General features: G+C 36.8%; 1 protein-coding gene across 2 annotated transcripts in view; it reads right to left on the reverse strand.

Annotated features, from left to right (window-relative positions):
* WWP1 (WW domain containing E3 ubiquitin protein ligase 1) overlaps positions 1-17,942 on the reverse strand; it is a 63,414-nt gene that overhangs the window by 26,075 nt on the left and 19,397 nt on the right. The window contains exons 5-8 of one of the 2 annotated variants that reach the window (XM_014592505.2): positions 16,958-17,095; positions 16,788-16,851; positions 14,780-14,964; positions 3,523-3,859 (exon numbers count right to left, since the gene is read on the reverse strand). In XM_014592505.2, the coding sequence (XP_014447991.1) occupies positions 3,523-3,859; positions 14,780-14,964; positions 16,788-16,851; positions 16,958-17,095 (724 nt within the window). Of the gene's footprint in view, positions 1-3,522; positions 3,860-14,779; positions 14,965-16,787; positions 16,855-16,957; positions 17,096-17,942 lie in introns of both variants that reach the window. The other variant, XM_014592504.2, reaches the window with a different exon arrangement.

A 17,942-nucleotide genomic window follows, 5' to 3' on the forward strand; every position in this document is an offset into this window, starting at 1 on the left:
TTAAATTTGTATAGACAACACTCTTAATTTCATATATACAGCTCCATTTAAAGTGAATCAAAATTAAAACTGAGGAGAATGAAGAATTATTTAACAAAAGTACTTGAAACAGCAATTCTCAAGCTGACTGTACAGTACAGTAAGTATCACTAGGTTTCAGTGATTCTGCCACTGGGTTATCTAAATAATTCAGTAAGTCACTAGAGGAAACATAGAAACTAAAAAAGATTTTTGTGCAAAGAAGTTAGGTAATGTCCGGTTGAAAGCTGCTGACGCAGAGGGTTACACAGCCAAACATACTGCCTTTACCAGAGACCTCACCTTGGTTCCACTCTTCTATTCTCCTTCCTCCCCAGGACTCGTAACCAAGCCCGTCTACATATATCCATAAGCTGCTAGCATATAACTTACTGAAGGCTCTTATAATCTCTTCCCTGATTAATGGCTATTAACCTTTTTGACCACATCTTACAGAATAAGACAAACATTTTCCATAAACATCTCTACATATACTAGATCGTCCTTTTATCCTTAGATTTTATGTACACACAACAGAAAAAAAAAATTTTTTTTTCAGCTAATAATACTATTTACTCATACTACATGTAACACACTCCAGTATTTCCTAGTCTAGACTATACTGATTTATTCATCATATCCAAATAGTGGGCCTAACCTTTTTTTTTTTTGGAGAGGTTTTTGCTATAGGGCGTGTATGCTCACCAGAAAGACAGAGACAGAAAGTGAGAAATCACCCTCCAGGGGAGATGGCCACGCCGCAATCCCTTCTCCTCCATTCTCCTCTCCAGATCTTGGGCACGCACGCATACATACCCAGCGTGAGTTTAAGCCACTAGGTCCAGGATTCAAACTGCAGTCGTCCACATGGGAGTCCAGTGACATAGCCATTATGCCAACTGCTGGTTCTGGTCATTATCTATTAATACCTTGCAACCCACAATCTGAAAAACACTTATGTAGATTACTATCAAATACTTCTAATACAAGGATCAAAATGGTGTTCAAGACATGCTAAAGCATTTATTTGGGCTGTGAAAAATTAAGTTTCTATATTTTTATTCTGAACTGTAACACCAGCTTCCTTCATTTGTAAAACAACCTGGATGCTATTCTAAGTTGTCTCCTTAACTCCTAATCTGTCATATCACTTCAAAAGTAATCTTAGTAAAATGCAAATATGATAATGCCATCTCTATGCTTAAAATTCTTCAAAGTATTTCAGGTATTCACGGTCTTCAGGAAAAACTTAATCCTTGGCAAGCATATTAAATTCTTCAGAGGGCCAATCCCTTCTCCTCCGTTCTCCTCTAGGAACTTTGGATACTCACGCACATGCGCCCAGTGTGAGTTTAAGTTGTCAGGCTTGGGACTTGAACCACAGTTGACTATGTGGGAGTCCAGCGATGTAACCATTACGCCAACTGCTGGTTCCAGCATACTCATTTTCATGAATGCTAACGATTTGAATATGAGGTTGGCTCTACTGAGAATGAAACCTTTTCACTGTGCTTCCATTCTTTGCTTTGCTAATTCCTCCCCTATCAGAAAACCACCTAAGTATCTGAAAATATTCTTTGACCTCAAAGTCCAGGTTACTCCCTGACACTCTCTCTGTATATGTTCCTTCCTGCAATCCTATGCCTGCCTCTGGCACAGCTTTAACTGCACTGTGTAATTAGACTCTGGACTTCTGGACAGGAAGAACATGTTGGTGTCACAATGGTTATCACATGTAAAACTAGGACGAATGGCTAAATTATCAAAGAGAAGAGACACAGGGACAAGAAACTTTTTGAAAGGGGAGGGAAAGATAATTTAAGGTCTGCAATGTTTGCAGGAATCACAGACAGAATTTCCAGAAAGCAGCAAAAAAGTAAGTTCAGAGAAAGGTCTGGCTCGGGCCTATTTACAAGTGAATTCAAGATTTGCTGAGGGAAGCACACGCAGAAAAAGACCAAAGGCTGAAACCACAATTACATAGTGGGCAGAGTCAGAGAAGCCTGAGAAAAAAATGTTCTGGAAGAAAGAAAAGGGTCTGAACATAGGTAGAGAATGAGATGAGAAATCCAAGGGAACAATAGGCCATTAGAGATCTCTCGAAGTGCAGTTTCAACAACCATGAATGTTAACACTCCAACTACTGCAAACGAAGTTGGAAAGCACCATGTCCATACTTCTACTGCAGCACTTTCAAGATGTAGCGCTAGGAGATGTTTACAAGTCAGAACCACCAGATGAGCTTCTCGAAGGCAGAGATAATGAATCTTTAATTAATATTAGATATCATCAGTGCCAAGTAAAGGTTCAAAACAGTTAGGTAAATATGGAGGAAATGACCAAATGGAACACACACACAGTGCTCTAACAAAATCATGGGGCGTTAAATAATTATAATATGGAAATGTAAAGGAGACTCAGAGTTACTAAGCAGCAATGAAAGACTGAGTTTGCAACAAGGCCGGTAGTAGGGTTATGTGACTTTCCCCAGAACTCGACGTTATCTAAAGAAAATGATGCCTACTTATCGTCAGGATTGAAGTCTGGAGAGCAGACCACAAAAGAAGCTAGAAAGCTGAGACTTTTACAGAGTGTCATGCTCTCATTCATTCACCATTCATTTATTTAGAGATTTTTGCTGTAGGGCATGAGAGCAGACCACAAAGGAAGCTTTTGAGATTTTTAGAGTGTCTCTGTCACTCACTCACTTATTTATTTATTTATTTAGAGATTTTTGCTGTAAGGCACATGCATGTGCTCACCAGAGAGACAGAAAGCAGGAAGAAATCACCCCCTGCCCCCCAGGGGATGACCATGCTATAATCCCTTTCCCTCCATTCTTCTCTCAGGATCCTGGGTACACATACACACGTGCCCTGCCTGAGTTTTAAGCCGCAAGGTCGGGGACTCGAACCACAGTCAACTACGTGGGAGTCCAGTGACATAACCATTATGCCATCTGCTGATCCCAATAGTCACTCTTACTGAAAAGTGAAAACCAAGAATCGAGTCACAAAGATCCTGCAAAATAACATCAGTCTTTTTCTTTTTCCTTGATACTACACATACAAGGAGGAGTAATTGTTCTTAATTTCAAAAAGTACTTGCTTTGGGGCGCGTGTGCGTGCGTGCCCAAGATCCCGAGAGGAGAATGGAGGAGAAGGGATTGCGGCGTGACCATCCCCCCTGGGGGGTGATTTCTCGCTTTCTGTCTCTATGTCTCTCTCTGTCTGTCTGGCGAGCGCACGCGCCCTACAGTGAAAATCTCTCAAAAAAAAAAAAAAGTACTTGCTTTGTAGCAAATAGTATAAAACAGATTCCAACTAAAGATTTCAAATTTCTGAACAATGTAAACATTTTAAACATACATTTAATAATCACAGAAGTCATGATGTATTTTTCTATGCAAAATGTATCATGACTTTTCTAATGACCAAATATTATCAAAAAGATGCTACTCAACTGTCAAAATCAAATATTAAAAAAAAAAAAAAAGTAACATACCCCGATGGCAAACTTTCTGTGTTTGCATTTGCAGACTGCTGTCGCACAGATTCCACACACCCATCTGGCTGTCTTAATTTGGCTGCTTCAAAAGCAGTACTATTTCCAGAACTAGAATTGTCAGAGTCTAACATACTTCTGACTTCGGAGGCCAATTCTGCACTGGCAGATGAAATACATTCATTGTTTTCTGAGAAAGTCAGTATCTCTTGAACTGGAGGATCTTCGACAGTAGTACTTGAGCAATTTGAAGGTAAGATGGTTTCTTCAGATACTATTGGAGTACTCAGGGAAGAAGCAGTATTCATTGGTGCAGATGAGGATGATTCTCCATTAACTGAGAATGGAAAGGAAACAATATCAAGTTATGACAACTCAACCACTTACCTAAACAGTCAATTACACTTATTCAACAGAACCTAATGCAGACTGAGCCTTGTGCCAAGTACTCATTAACATAAAATAAAATGGATATTATATTTTACATTATACACACTGTTTAGATGAGTATGTAAATGATAAAACTTTTAACAATATATACTAATAACCTTAAATAAAGGAAAGGAAAAGCAATATTGGAATAACAGAGTTTCCCTCCAAATTACCAATTCCAAGAAAACTTGATAGGCTATTTAAAAATTTTCAAATGGTTCCTTTCAATCTTCCTTCTCTTATGCAAATGACAGCTAAAAAGAAATATTTCCTTTTTGCCAATATTGGAAAATACACCACAGCATTTATTCTTAAAAACAGTCCTACAGGAGATTGCAAAAAGATACAGGGAGCCACTCTACACCTTCTGAAGAAATAACTTAGTACTGAGACCAAGAGATAGTCTTTGAAATTTTCATTTTAAGTGTGATTGTCTCTATAAAGACGAATTAAAATTGTAGAATAGGTTACTGAACGAAATCTATTAGAATATGACATCAAACTCCTAATGGAAATGGCAGAGGAAAATATAGTAAGAACAATGAAATTTTCATTTTTTTTTTTTTAATTTTCCAAAGGGTGCATGTGGTTGACAGAGCAACAAAGAGAGTGGGAAGGCATCCCCCAATGGTGTGAGGTCATGCCCAAACCCCTTCTTTTCCATTTCTCCGGCCTGTTCGGATTTGGGGGCACAACCCCATACACTCACACCTGGTGTGTTTTCTAAGGTCCCAACGCTGGGATTCAAGCTACATGGTCATTCAAGTGGGACCTGGCTCCTTAACCATAGAAGGTGGCCCAGACAGATTTTTCAAGGAACAGAAAAGGAACTTAAATGGTGGAAAAGAGAAAAGAATACTATTAAATAAACCAAACTGTATGTGCAAAAAAAAAAAAATATATATATATATATATCAACACATAAAGTTTTGTACCAAATACGAAGGAGACAATGGCTCTGGGGAAGGGAGGAACACAATGGAATACACAAAATAAAACATTTACCAAACTAACCTATACTCAACACTGTTTGCCATCATGGAGAAATAAAAATTTGCAGATATATTTAATTCCCATGTCTCCTATATGATATTCACTTAAGTATTATTTCATTTAATTTTTACTAATTTAATTTTTACTCTCTCATAGTGTGGAAATTAACTTCCACAAAAGAAAGGATTAGCAGTAGTCTTTCTTCCATTTTGGAGAGATTTTTCCTATAGGGTGCATGTACTTGCTGGAGACAGAGAGACAGAAACTGAGAAATCACTGCCCTGATGAAATCTCCTCCATTCTCCCGAGGATTTTGGCGAGACACAAACACACACATGCACACACACACTCACATACACAGAGTTTTAAGTCACCAAGTCTGGAACTCGAACCGCGGTCGACTACATGGGAGTCCAGCCGCATAACCATCTCCTGGCCCCAGCAGGAGTATTTTGAAAGCAAAATAACACTAAATGAATATGTGAGGAAAGATATATTCTAGTCTATTAAGAAAGTCATAAACCTCTATCCACACTGAAACACAAACTGTTAGAAACAGAGGAAGAGAAGTGAATATGAAATTTCACTCATTAGGCACTCGAGGCAGAAACCTGTTGCACACCTATACATAACAGCAAGTGCTCTGGCACTTCTAACTTTACCACTACATCCAAGTTGGTCGTTTTTGCTTACACTACTGTAACAGCCTCCTAGGTGGTTTGCCTGCCTCTTCTCTTGTCCAACTACAATCCAATCTCCAAAAACCAGCCAAAGGAACCTTTTAAAAATGTGTAACAGGGAAAGCTCTCACTTGTTGAGGCAGCCAGATACGACCTGGTGGCTTGAGAAACATGTTGGCTGCATGTGTGCACATTCCCAAAACCCCAAAGGAGGGAGAGATGAAGGAGAAGGGATTGTAGCCATGGCCATTCCCCAAAGAGGGTGAGGGGGTTTGGAGAGGTGATTTCTCCCCTCTCTCTGTCTCTTTCTGGAAAGTACACATGCCTTCCAGCCAAAATAAAAAATGAAAAAAAAAAAGAGAGAAAGAGAGAGAGAAGAAAAACATCCTTTCATTCCCCTTGAATAAACAACAGATTCTCAGGACAAGCAGGATAACACAAGTCTTTACCGTGGCCCATGATAGACTCTAGACAGGCTGATCCATGACTGTAATGCCTGACTTGTCAAAAGGGTTATCTTTCTGTTCCTTGAACAGAGCAAACTCCTTCCCAGTTAGGAATGTGCATTCTATGTCTCTGCTGCCTCAAAGTATTTTATGAATGCTTCTCATCATTCAGAGTCCATACTCAATCCTTTCAGAAACACAGTCTTCGAACACCTTTTTTAAAAAATGTTTGATGTCTCACCCCCACTCCAAGTTACATATTATACTAGTTTTATTCTTTCTCATAGTCTGAAATTATTTATTTGTTTTGATTTTTCCATTAAGGTTGAAGTGCAATAGCTTTATCATACTTGTCAGTTTTGTATTCCCAACAGCTAAAACAATTCCTGACATATAAAACCAATAAATATTTGCCAAATTGTTCACTTCTGTATTCCCAACAGCTAAAAAATTCCGGACATATGAAAACAATAAATATTTGTCAAATCAATAAATTACAGATAAATCATACACAAAAACTGAAGACAGCTATCTCAAAACTATGCAGATAATTTGTAATACAATTATAGAAGGAGTAATTAAGGATATGAAAGATTTAATAACATTATACCTGGTCTATACTTCTGAGTTAGAGGCAGTTTTGTCAAATGTGTAGACATTCCACTCAAGCTAAATTTTTAGAGATACTGACATGTGAAAGACAAAAGGGAAATCCTCAATTCTACAACCAGAAATTCATATTCTAACTACAATTCAACAAAACTAGTAACAAAACAAAATGCCATTTACTGAAATATTTATTAGGTACCTGGCAGAATCTGTTAAACACTTTTTAAAAATTATCTTATATTTTACTCTCAAAATAATGTTCTGACACAGATACAGCATTATTTACATTCTACTGTTGAAAAAACGAGTTCTTACATCCATGACAGTTCGCCCCCTCAACACACTATTTGCTTAGATGATTTTAAGAAAACAACAAAATAATTATTGTGTTGAAGAGGACATCAAAATAAATTAACAAGTTTTAGAGAAATGAATGGCAATAAAGCAGTTCTAGCAAATGTTCCTAGACATGGCCAAAGAAGAATACAAAAAAGAATGGCAATAAAAATGTCTAAATTTAATTTAAGAGACAGAAAAAAAAAATGGTAGAAGGAAATAAATCAATCAAAAGACCAGAAACACAGGTCTGAACTCCCTAATTTACCTGAAAAGAATCAGTTAGAATCTTACTGAAACTATGGATCTCAGTTCCCATTCTACAATTAACTGAATCTCATATATGGAAGGACCTAGGAATCTGAACTTTTTTTTTTTTTTTTTTGAGAGATTTTCACTGTAGGGCGCGTACACTCGCCAGACAGACAGAGAGAGACATAGAGACAGAAAGCGAGAAATCAACCCCCAGGGGGGATGGTCACGCCGCAATCCCTTCTCCTCCATTCTCCTCTCGGGATCTTGGGCACGCACGCACACGCGCCCGGCGTGAGTTTTTTAAGCCACCAGGTCCAGGACGTGAACCGCGGTGGACTACGTGGGAGTCCAGCGACAAAGCCATTACGCTAACTGCTGGTTCCCGGAATCTGAACTTTTTAAAGAATGATTTTACTTAAGTATTTATTTATTTATTTATTTAAATTTGACCAGACTGAGAGAGACAGAAAGCAAGCCGCCAGTTCAGGATTTGAACTGCAGTCAGCTATGTGGGAGTCCAGGGACCTTAACCACCACGCCATATGCTGACCCCGGGAATCTGAATTTTAAATACACATGTCAGGTTTTTTTTTTTTTTTCCCTTAAGCTGGAAATCTGGAAAACTTTCTTCCAAATTTTATAAAGTAAAAGAAAAATATATAATAACATTAGCTATACCACATATACTTTTCTATTAATGAGTCCAAAATACATTAGCTAACTCAAGAGAAAAAAATTAAAAACACCAATCAAGAGCAAAAATAGAAAAGATGACAAATGACCTAATAGCTCCCCTCACCCCAAAAGGCACTGGGCACTAGAAAAATAGAAAATATTTCTGAATGGGTGTTATAAAAATAATAATCAATTGTCAAATGAGAATGCTGGTAAGATATGGAGCAACATAAATCCTCACATACTGCTGGTGGGAACACAAGAGTATAACCACTTAAAAGACATGGTGATGGATTTCACAAAACTAAACATACTTTCATCATACAATCCATCAATTTCACTCTTAAATCTAAATGAGTTGAAAGCAAATGTCTGCACAAAAATCTGCACATGTATGTGTTCAGCAGCATTATGCAAAACTGCCCAAACTAAAGCAATCAAGATGCCTCAATAGGTAATGGATAAACAAACTGGTAAATCCGTACAATGGATTATTTAGTAATAAAAAGGAAAGAGATATCAAGCAACAAAGACATGGAGTAACCTTGAATACACATTGCTAGGTCAAAGGAGAAAATATGAGCAATCTCGATTTCTTGTTTATTCTTATTATTGTCCCAACCCCACTACCAGTGAAAGAGAGAGAGAGAGAGAGAGAGAGAGGAATAGAGAAAGAGGGAAGAATAGAGAGAAGGAAGGTAGGAAATAACCTCCATGGAGATGGTCACACTCCAATCTCCTCTCTTCCATCTCTTCTTCCTTTCAGAATTGTAGGCACACATACAAGTGTGCCCAACGTCCCTTTCAAGCCATAGATCTAAGAATCGAATTGTAGTCAGTCATGCGGTATCCAGTTGCCTTAACTGGCTGGCCCTAAATGGGTCGATTCGAAGAGGCGATTTATTACCAGATTCCAACTATACAACATTGTAAAAAGTCAAAATACGAAGATACCAGAATGATTAATAGTTACTAGGCATCTGGGAAAGGGATAAACAAACGAAGCTTAGGGGAATTTTAGAGTACTGAAACCATTCTGCACAATACTCCAATAGGGTTGACATGACAATATGCATTTCCCAAAACCCACAGAACTGGAACAAGAAAGTGAGCCTTAATGTAAACTACAAACTTTATTAGTTTACTAATAATGGCTCATTATCTATAACAAATCTACCACATTAATTTCTGTAACTCTAAACTGCTCTAAAATACAGTTCAATAGTTTCAGTAAGTTAGCTTAAGAGACAAATTTCCATTCACTAATTCAACAAACATCTGTCTTCCATTATAACCAGAACTGCATTAAGAAGTCACAATAATACTGATCGGAGGGATTACTGCTCATATATACAATGGTTTTCAACTAGAGAAGAGTCTCTCCACCAGCTCCCTACCAGCAAACAGTAGCAATGTTTGGAGATATGCCTAGGTGTCACAGCTAAGGGGAGTGAAGTTAACGGGACCTAGTTGACATAGGGTCAGGAAGACTGCTAAACATCCTACATGTATTACATGCTAGTTCCCTATAACAAAGAATTATTTGGCCCAAAATGTCAATAATACTTTGGTTGAAAAACTGATACAAATGTACCCAGAAACCTGGCAGTATCCAGCCTTGGTAGTGGCACAGTAAAGTATCTGATAAGGTAAAAGGATGATTAAACAGATAAATCCATAAAAAAGGAAAATAGAAAGGAAAGAGAGAGAAAGGAAAGGAAAGGAAAGGAAAAAGGAAGGACAAAATCATAGGCTCACGAAAAAACATGTAGGATAGTATGTAAGCAAATAAGTAAAATCTTACATGATAAGTATGATGTTAGAATCTTAGGTAAAGTATCACATCTCCTTCTCTACAGGATTTGAGATTAGACCCACTGACTGTTTCTTAATGAATGATCCCAAGCCTTGCTTTCAGTTATCATGACTTTTGGGTTACACGATCAATTTCCTGGCTTATGTTTTTTTTTGGAGACAACTTTGCTTTAGGGCACGTGCACTCACCAGAAAGACAGAGAGAGACAGAGACTGAAAGCAAGAAATCACTCCCCAGGGGGAATGGCCACAATCTCTTCTCCTGCATCCTCTCAGGATCTTGGGCATGTATGCACATGAGCCCGGCATGAGTTTAAGCACCAGGTCCAGGACTCGAACCGCAGTCGACTACATGGGAGTCCAGTGACACAGCCCCACAACTGCTGGTCCCCATTATGTTCAATCTTTGAGACATTTCCCAGAGGTTTATGATACACCCATGTAACAGCACTATGCATTTGTCCTCATTCTAACACTTCAAAGTAGAAAAAGGTAGAAATATTTAAGTATTTGAATATTATGTAAGCTCCTTTAAAAGTCAACTCACACTTGAGAGTGGATGGGGCTACACGGTCATAGAGAATGCAGGAGCCTCAAAGGGATGAGGTTCTGTATCTTGATTGTAAGGGCCATTACACGAAGCCACACACGTGAAATATCTAGACGCACACATACATACAAACGCACATGGTGCAGGCAGAACTGGTGAAATGAGAACACACTCTGTGGATTGTATCAATTACCTGAGGTTGATACTGCACTTCGGTTATAAGAGATGTTAACACTGGTAAATAGCAAAGGGTATATGGGACTTCCCTGTACATTTCTTTGCAACCTTCTGTGGATTTAGGTACTTCAGTATAAAAAGCTAATAAAAATGTCTAAGAAATGTGAAGTTATATAGTTCCATGTGAAACTTACCATACTTAGTTCTGATGGATTTTATTATTCTTTTTTTTATACTTCCCAGAAAGAAACAGAAAGAAGGAAAGGGAGAAATGAGAAACGTCTGGCCACAATCCTTACTCCTCCATCTCTCCACTCTGTCAGGATTTGGAATGCACACACGTGTTGGTGTGTTCCTCAAGCTGCAGGGGCCGGGATTTGAACTGCACAGTCAGCCATGCAGGATCTGACTAACACCACAAGCTGTGATCTAGTTTACTAATAAAATAGTAACTTTATATTAGAAAATGTAATTTTACACTAGAAGTTAGGGAAAGGGAATGAGAAGCATATTTTTCTTCCATATCTATTACTATCCAAGTAATATGGTATAAGTTTTGGATTTATACTCTGATTTAACCTTTATGTAGTTGTATAAGGTAGTTAAATGAGTATTGCTCTTTAAAAAAAAAAAAATGGGAGAGCTTAATGTGTCCCAAGTTACATGGCTAACATGTTAGTGGTTGAACTGGGATTTGTTCTCAGTACTGTCAGAAGTCAAATCTAATTTTTTCACTACACATTGCCTACTACTTTTGTGCAAATAACTACCAATATTCACTACAACTGTATTTGTCAAATATACCCCTAAGTCAGGATTCAAAAGAATAGGAGGGGATAAAAAAAAAAAGAAAACCTCATGTACAATACTGTCTATGGTTAGAAGGTATTTGTCTTAAACTCCTTAGTACTGGCCTACAATCCTTATCTGAAGCCCTGGGGGACGCAATCCATAATTGTTCTGAATTCAGGAACGTAAGCTGGCACGTACATGTTTTACATTAAGTCCCAAACAAGTTTAGTGGTCATACACTATGATTTAATACTTAACATATCTACAGCAAAAAGTAGAGCTATGAATAGTAAGCATGGAAAATAAAAACTATAAATAGCCTCAAGTTGATTGTATTTATTTTGCCATCAAATGAGTTTACAAACAAATAAACAAAACCTTTGATTTTAAAGATTTCAAGATCTTGGAATTGTATCATAGTTAAAAGATTAAAGATATGTATTATGTTATACATAGAATATGTATGGTCCCACCCTCACAATTCCAACAACAAAAACTAATAAAAGTCTTTAATTATAAAAAAAGAAATACCACTGCCAGCATCTGGCATGATAGTTAAGGCACCGGATTCCTACACGAGTAACTATTGGGTTTTCGGAAAAGTCATGATACATTTTTGCATAGAAAAACATAAAAAAGTGTATCATGATTTTCCCGACAACCTAATACAATGAAGGATCCATCATAAATAATTCCAATGACATTTATAGTAACCGTAAATAACCATGGTTCGTGTCCCTAACCCAATGGCTCCAAAATCGTACCAAGCACCAGTGTGTACATGCCTAAAATTCCAAAAGGAGAAAGAAGGGAATGAGTGTAGCCATCTGCCCAGGGAGTAATTTCTCACTTTTCCTTTCTATGTCTCTCTCTCTCTCTCTCTCTCCCCCTCTCTTGGCAAGTACACATACCCTATGGCAAAAAAACCTTTAAAAAAAAAGAAAAAGGAAGCACCATTTTATACTAACATCTTAAAGGAATAGGTATCACCCATCTTAAGATACCTGAATTCATACTCCTATAAAGGGATGATGGATCATGCAAAGAGACATCAGCTAACTGGTTGCTAACAACAGAGTAGGGTTCTGGAAGCCTCTGGAGACTGGCCAATGGAATGAGGACAATCAGATTGTTTAGTCAGATGTTACCAATAGTAATTGGAAGGGGTGAAAAGGTTGGAGAAATACTATTTGAAGTTTATTATAGTACAAAAGATGAACAGTACAGTTTCAAACACTAAAAACCACACACATCAAAGAGAAACAGCAAAGTACAGTGCAGAGTCAGAATCCACAGAGCTAGGTGTTGACTACAACACTTCTCTCCCCAGCTGTGACCTGTCTGCCTCGTTCCTTCACCAGAAAAAAAGGGAAAATTCTAGTACCTATTTCAAAGAGTTACTGGGAGAGTAAGTTAATGAGTAACGAATGTTTAGAACATGTACAGCATGAATGCTAGCTATTATCACTATTATTATTCAGATTGTCCTAAATTTATTTCCAATTGTCATAATTGTCACAGGAATTATTTATGATGGATCCTTCACTGTATTAGGTTGTCAGGAAAATCATGATATACTTTTCCTTTTGTTTTTCTATACAAAAATGAATGACTTTCCTGACAACCCAATAGTTCCTCACGTGTGTTTTGTTTTTGCTTTGACATTTCAAGCAAGGATAAATAAGAGAAGGTGTAAAGTGAATTTATTTTAAATATAAAGCATCTATTACGTATCTGACAAGCTGTACAGCATAAATAGGAAATTCTACAATGGTAAGAGTCTCAGTTACTTCTTTCACCCTTTTATATGAACAGCTGAGTACACCCAATGCTAAAACATTTAAGCAACTAGTGATCAATAGGTATTTTCATCAATATACTCAAACAGCTAAATATTTTAGGAATAATGAAATCTCAAAACTCCATTTCCTTTAAATAGAGAAAGATGACAAGAATGACAGAGAAGATAGTATAAGTTTTCCAAAATATGCATCCAATGTTGTTTTCTTACTGTCTCTCTCTCTCATGGAAATGAATGAACTTTAAAAAAAGAATTACTAATAAAGAAACTAAAATTTTAAGATATCATTTATTGTTAGTTCCTATACTTATGAAAACTCTCAGGATTACTCTTGGTAAACAACCCCACACCCCAACTTTGGGTATAAATGCACAATTAAGTATCATTTATAAATCTATCTATTTCAATATAATTGATAAATTTGCTACTTCATACATTTCCTTCCTATAACAGACAAACACAGAAAAGAATGTGGCCTCTGGAATGTGGCCTCAGATTCCAACTCAATCACCAACATATATACTAGTAACCTTAAACAAGTGTCTTAAAATATTTGAATTTCAGGAGAGATATCTGAAAAAGTTATTATATATATATAATAAGACCAAACCAACAAACAAAAAAAAGTAATTTATTGGGCTAGCCTATGGTGTGGTGGTTAAGGCAATCAGATCCACATGGGCAATTACACAGTTCTAGTCCTGGACCTGGCAGCTTGAAAAACATGCTGTGTGCATGCCCCAAATCCTGAAAGGAAGGAGAGATGGAAAAGAAAGGACCACAGCATGACCATGCCCCATGACGAATGCTTTCTTACTTTCTCTGTCTGTCTCTCTCCGGGAAGTACACATGCTCTCTGGCAAACTACAAAACAAACAAAAATAAACAAAAACAAAAACAAAACAGGAATTTATAGCTGAGTCCATTGAAAAAATGAGATTACAGAAGAATCCTTCCTTAAATATTCCTGCTATATAATGCTCACTTTTGGAAAATATAAAAATCTGTGAAAGGGCCAGCTCCATAGCCCAATAGTTATAGGAACAGGATCCCAAGTGGCTGACTGCAGTCTAAATCCCAGGCATGGCTTGAAAAACCCACCAAGTCCATGGATATGTGTGCACAAAATCCTGAGGAGAAGGAGGAATGAAGAAAAAAGGATTGTAGCATGATCAACCCCCATTAGGGAGTGCTGTCTCTCTTCTCTCTTTCTGGCAAGCCCACATACCTTCTGCAATAAATAAATAAATCTTCTAAGAGCTGTATCAGCTCACAGTACATTTTCCTACTATGTTACACGTTAAAAATAATCTGTATGTGGAAGACAAGTTAAAGGAACCATTCATACTAACTTTTACTAACAAGTCAATGAAATCATTGAAATCATTACAGAAATATTTTATTTCATTAAAATAGTAGTTTTTTATGATATAAAGCCTAAGAATATAACAACCATATAAGCACCTGCTCATTAGTAAATGTGGTAAAATTTCTGAACTATATGTTTTTGGATAATCTACCTAAACACCTTAGAAAAGTTCAAATTATTAGAAAGAAATTTCAGGTACTGTACTTTTTTAAAATGCCTATTGTAGAATAGAACATTAAGACTTCACAGTAAGAAAAGTGTAGGCACAGAAACATAACCTTAATTTAGCTTCCATTTAAACAATGTGTCACAAATAGCCACACTTACCAGCGTCATTGGCAGGCTCAGATGTGAGTGGTTTTGGAGCTGGTGTATTTTTGGGTCTGGCAGCAACCTGAGATGGAGATGAAGGTGTGTTGTCTCCATTAACTACATAGGAACAGCATGAATTCTGAACTACAGTGTTGGTAGGTATATGATTATCTATTCCATTTGTACCTTCAACAGCCAACCTTTAAACAAAAATTAAAAGCCTTATTTCAATGAGTTACGTACAATAAAACCATTTTCATTAGAATTTTCCTAAGAAATATTTATGAGTTTTTAACATTCAAGCAAAATGACAGGTATAGAAAGTAATGAACAAAGATAAGCTATTCGTTTATTAGATTGAAGTTTCTTGCAGTTCTAAATATATATATACTGGCAGATTAAAAAAATCTGAGATATACAAATATACTAAGGCAAAAATGAATTGAGGTCCTCAAAATAATGTTCAAAATGCAAATTTCAAATATTTAAATCTAAGAATATTCATCTTTTTTTAGGTTTTTTTTTTTAGGTTTTTGCCATAGGACATATGCACTCACCTCCAAACAACCGTAATTTTACTGAATCCTGGAAAAAAAGCTGAAAACGCTGACAAACATTTATTACAAATCATGTACTAGGTACTAAAATTATGAGTGCAGAATGATCAGAATAAGCTAAATTTTATATTCTAGAATTTTAAGAATTTATAGAATATAAGTTAAATGCAATTAAATAAATAAAAACTAAAACTACAAAATCAAGTATTTTAAGTCTTACTGGCAGTTGAGCAATATTGAGAATAATGGAGTTTTTTTGTTTTTTGTTTGTTTTTTTTCTTTTTGGAGTGGTTTCTGCTATAGGGCAAGTGCACTCGTCAGAAAGACAAAGAGAGACAGAGACACAGAAAGCGAGAAATCACCCCCTAGGAGGGATGGCCATGTTGCAATCCCTTCTCCTCTCGGGATCTTGGGCGCGCACGCACACGCGCCTGGTGTGAGTTTAAGCCACCGGGTCTGGGACTCGAACCATGGTCGACAACACGGGAGTCCAGCAACATAGTCATTACACCAACTGCTGGTTCCAATAATGGAGTTTTTGAAATAGCAGGATGACTTTTGAGAGAAGCCCACAACCTGAGGAGAATGTATCTTCATGTGATCTACAGAAGAATGCCAATTCAAACATCAATGAGTTATCTATTTCTCCAGAGCATCTGTCTCTACCTACTTACTAATAAAATAGCCTAAATACAGATTTTTGAAAAACACTTTCGACAATGAAAAAAATGAAGCACTAAAGCAGTTATAACATAGGTGAACCTTGAAACATTACCCTAAGAAGCCAGTTACAACAGATTATAATTCATACAAATGTGTTTATATGAAATGACTAAAGGAGGCAAATCCAGAGACTAAAAGTACATCAGTATCCGCCAGGAGCCAAGAGGGAAGAATGGGGATGGCAATGAAAATTTTCAGGGGGAATGATGATGTGAAATCAGTGATGGTTGCACAACTCTGTGAATATAGTAAAAATAATGAATTTTTTACTTTATATAAAGAGTGAATTTTAGGGGGCCAACAGGTGGCATGGTGGTTAAGGTGTTGGATTTCTATATGGCTGACTGCAGTTCGAGTCCCAGACCCAGTGGCTTGAAAATCACACTGGACACATGTGTCTGCATGCGCAAAATCCCAGGAGGAGAATGGAGAACGGACTGTGGCCATCCTCCCTTGCGAATAATTTCTCACTTTCTCTCTCTGTCTCTCTCTCTCCAGTAGACACATGGACACTATGGCAAAAACGGTTAAAAAAAAAAAAGAAAGAAAAAATGATTTTTATGGTATATGTATTACAAAGGCTATTATTTTTAAATGCTACTTTCATAAAAATTCAACCATATGTCATGTTTAGATGTAAATTTCTACATTTTGTGATAAATTTTAAAAGGTTAAAATTTAAAACTTCATATGTGGAAAATGTAATATCATACTGACACAAATATTAAAGTAAAATATTCTACCTGGTATTTGCCCTTGAAGAAGGCTCTCCATTTTCATGTAAGGCATCACCATTTTGCTGTATTTCTACTGAATGATAAGAAATAAATACACTTAGTTTTTTTTTTTATATATATACCTCTTGCTGAGTTTTCTTTCCTTAAATTGAAAAAAGCATAGAAAGTTAGCTTACTGGTTTGAGGAGAGCTACAGTTTGTCAGGTTTTCTTGTTCAATCACCAATCCATCAAGTACAACTGTTAATTCACCAGTCTGTACTACACCATTCTTGTTTTCCAAGGAAAGTTTTAATTGTTCTTTCACCTTTTCCACTAGAAAAAAAAAAATTCTAATTTAAAAGCTTTTGCCATATATGAATGTGTTTAGATATCAAAACTACGTTTCAAGAATTACTCTAATTTTGTACTTGATAGCTATATTTGGAAGGAGTTCTTCACATTTTTAGACTACACCAGGATCAATCGCTTTCACACATAATGACCCTCTCCTACCCCACGCTTTCAATATCATCTTTAATTGCTTCTGTGCATATTATAAATTCCAGAGAATATCTAACTGTGTGTAAAGAATATGAAGCAAGTGCCTAAACTTGGTGTTCAGCCAAAAGTCCCAGGGAGGACTCTTGTGGCTGTGGCAAAATTTCTCCATGTGAATCAGGCAACTGCACCTACCTGGCTGGTTGTAAATCCAGCTCTGCTACTTACTAGCTGTACTTTAAGTAAGTTATCCAAACTTCTGTAAGCCTCAGTTTCCTCATTACAAATAGACATAGACGGTCTAGCAGATGGTGTGGTGGTGAAGGGTGCTAGACTCCCACATGGCTGACCGTGGTTCAAGTTACGGACCTGGCAGCTTGCTTTCTCACTTTCTCTCTTCTCTATTTCTCATCTCTGGTCAAATTTAAATAAATAAATAAATAAATAAATATAGTTAAATAAAATAATTCTTAAAAAAAATGGACATAGCAAGAGCTTCAAACTAAAGGGACAGTCATAAGGACCATATGGAAAACCACAGAAAGTGCTACTAACATATCTGACATGGTCAGTACTCCATAAATGCTAGGTACTATGGCTTTTTATTTTTATTTACTTATTTACTTTTTAATCCTAGAGGGCATGTGCATGAGAGAGAGAGAGAAAGCACACTCCCCAACGG

The sequence above is a fragment of the Tupaia chinensis genome, unplaced genomic scaffold, assembly GCF_000334495.1.
Source record: "Tupaia chinensis unplaced genomic scaffold, TupChi_1.0 Scaffold000707_1, whole genome shotgun sequence".
NCBI lineage: Eukaryota > Metazoa > Chordata > Mammalia > Scandentia > Tupaiidae > Tupaia > Tupaia belangeri.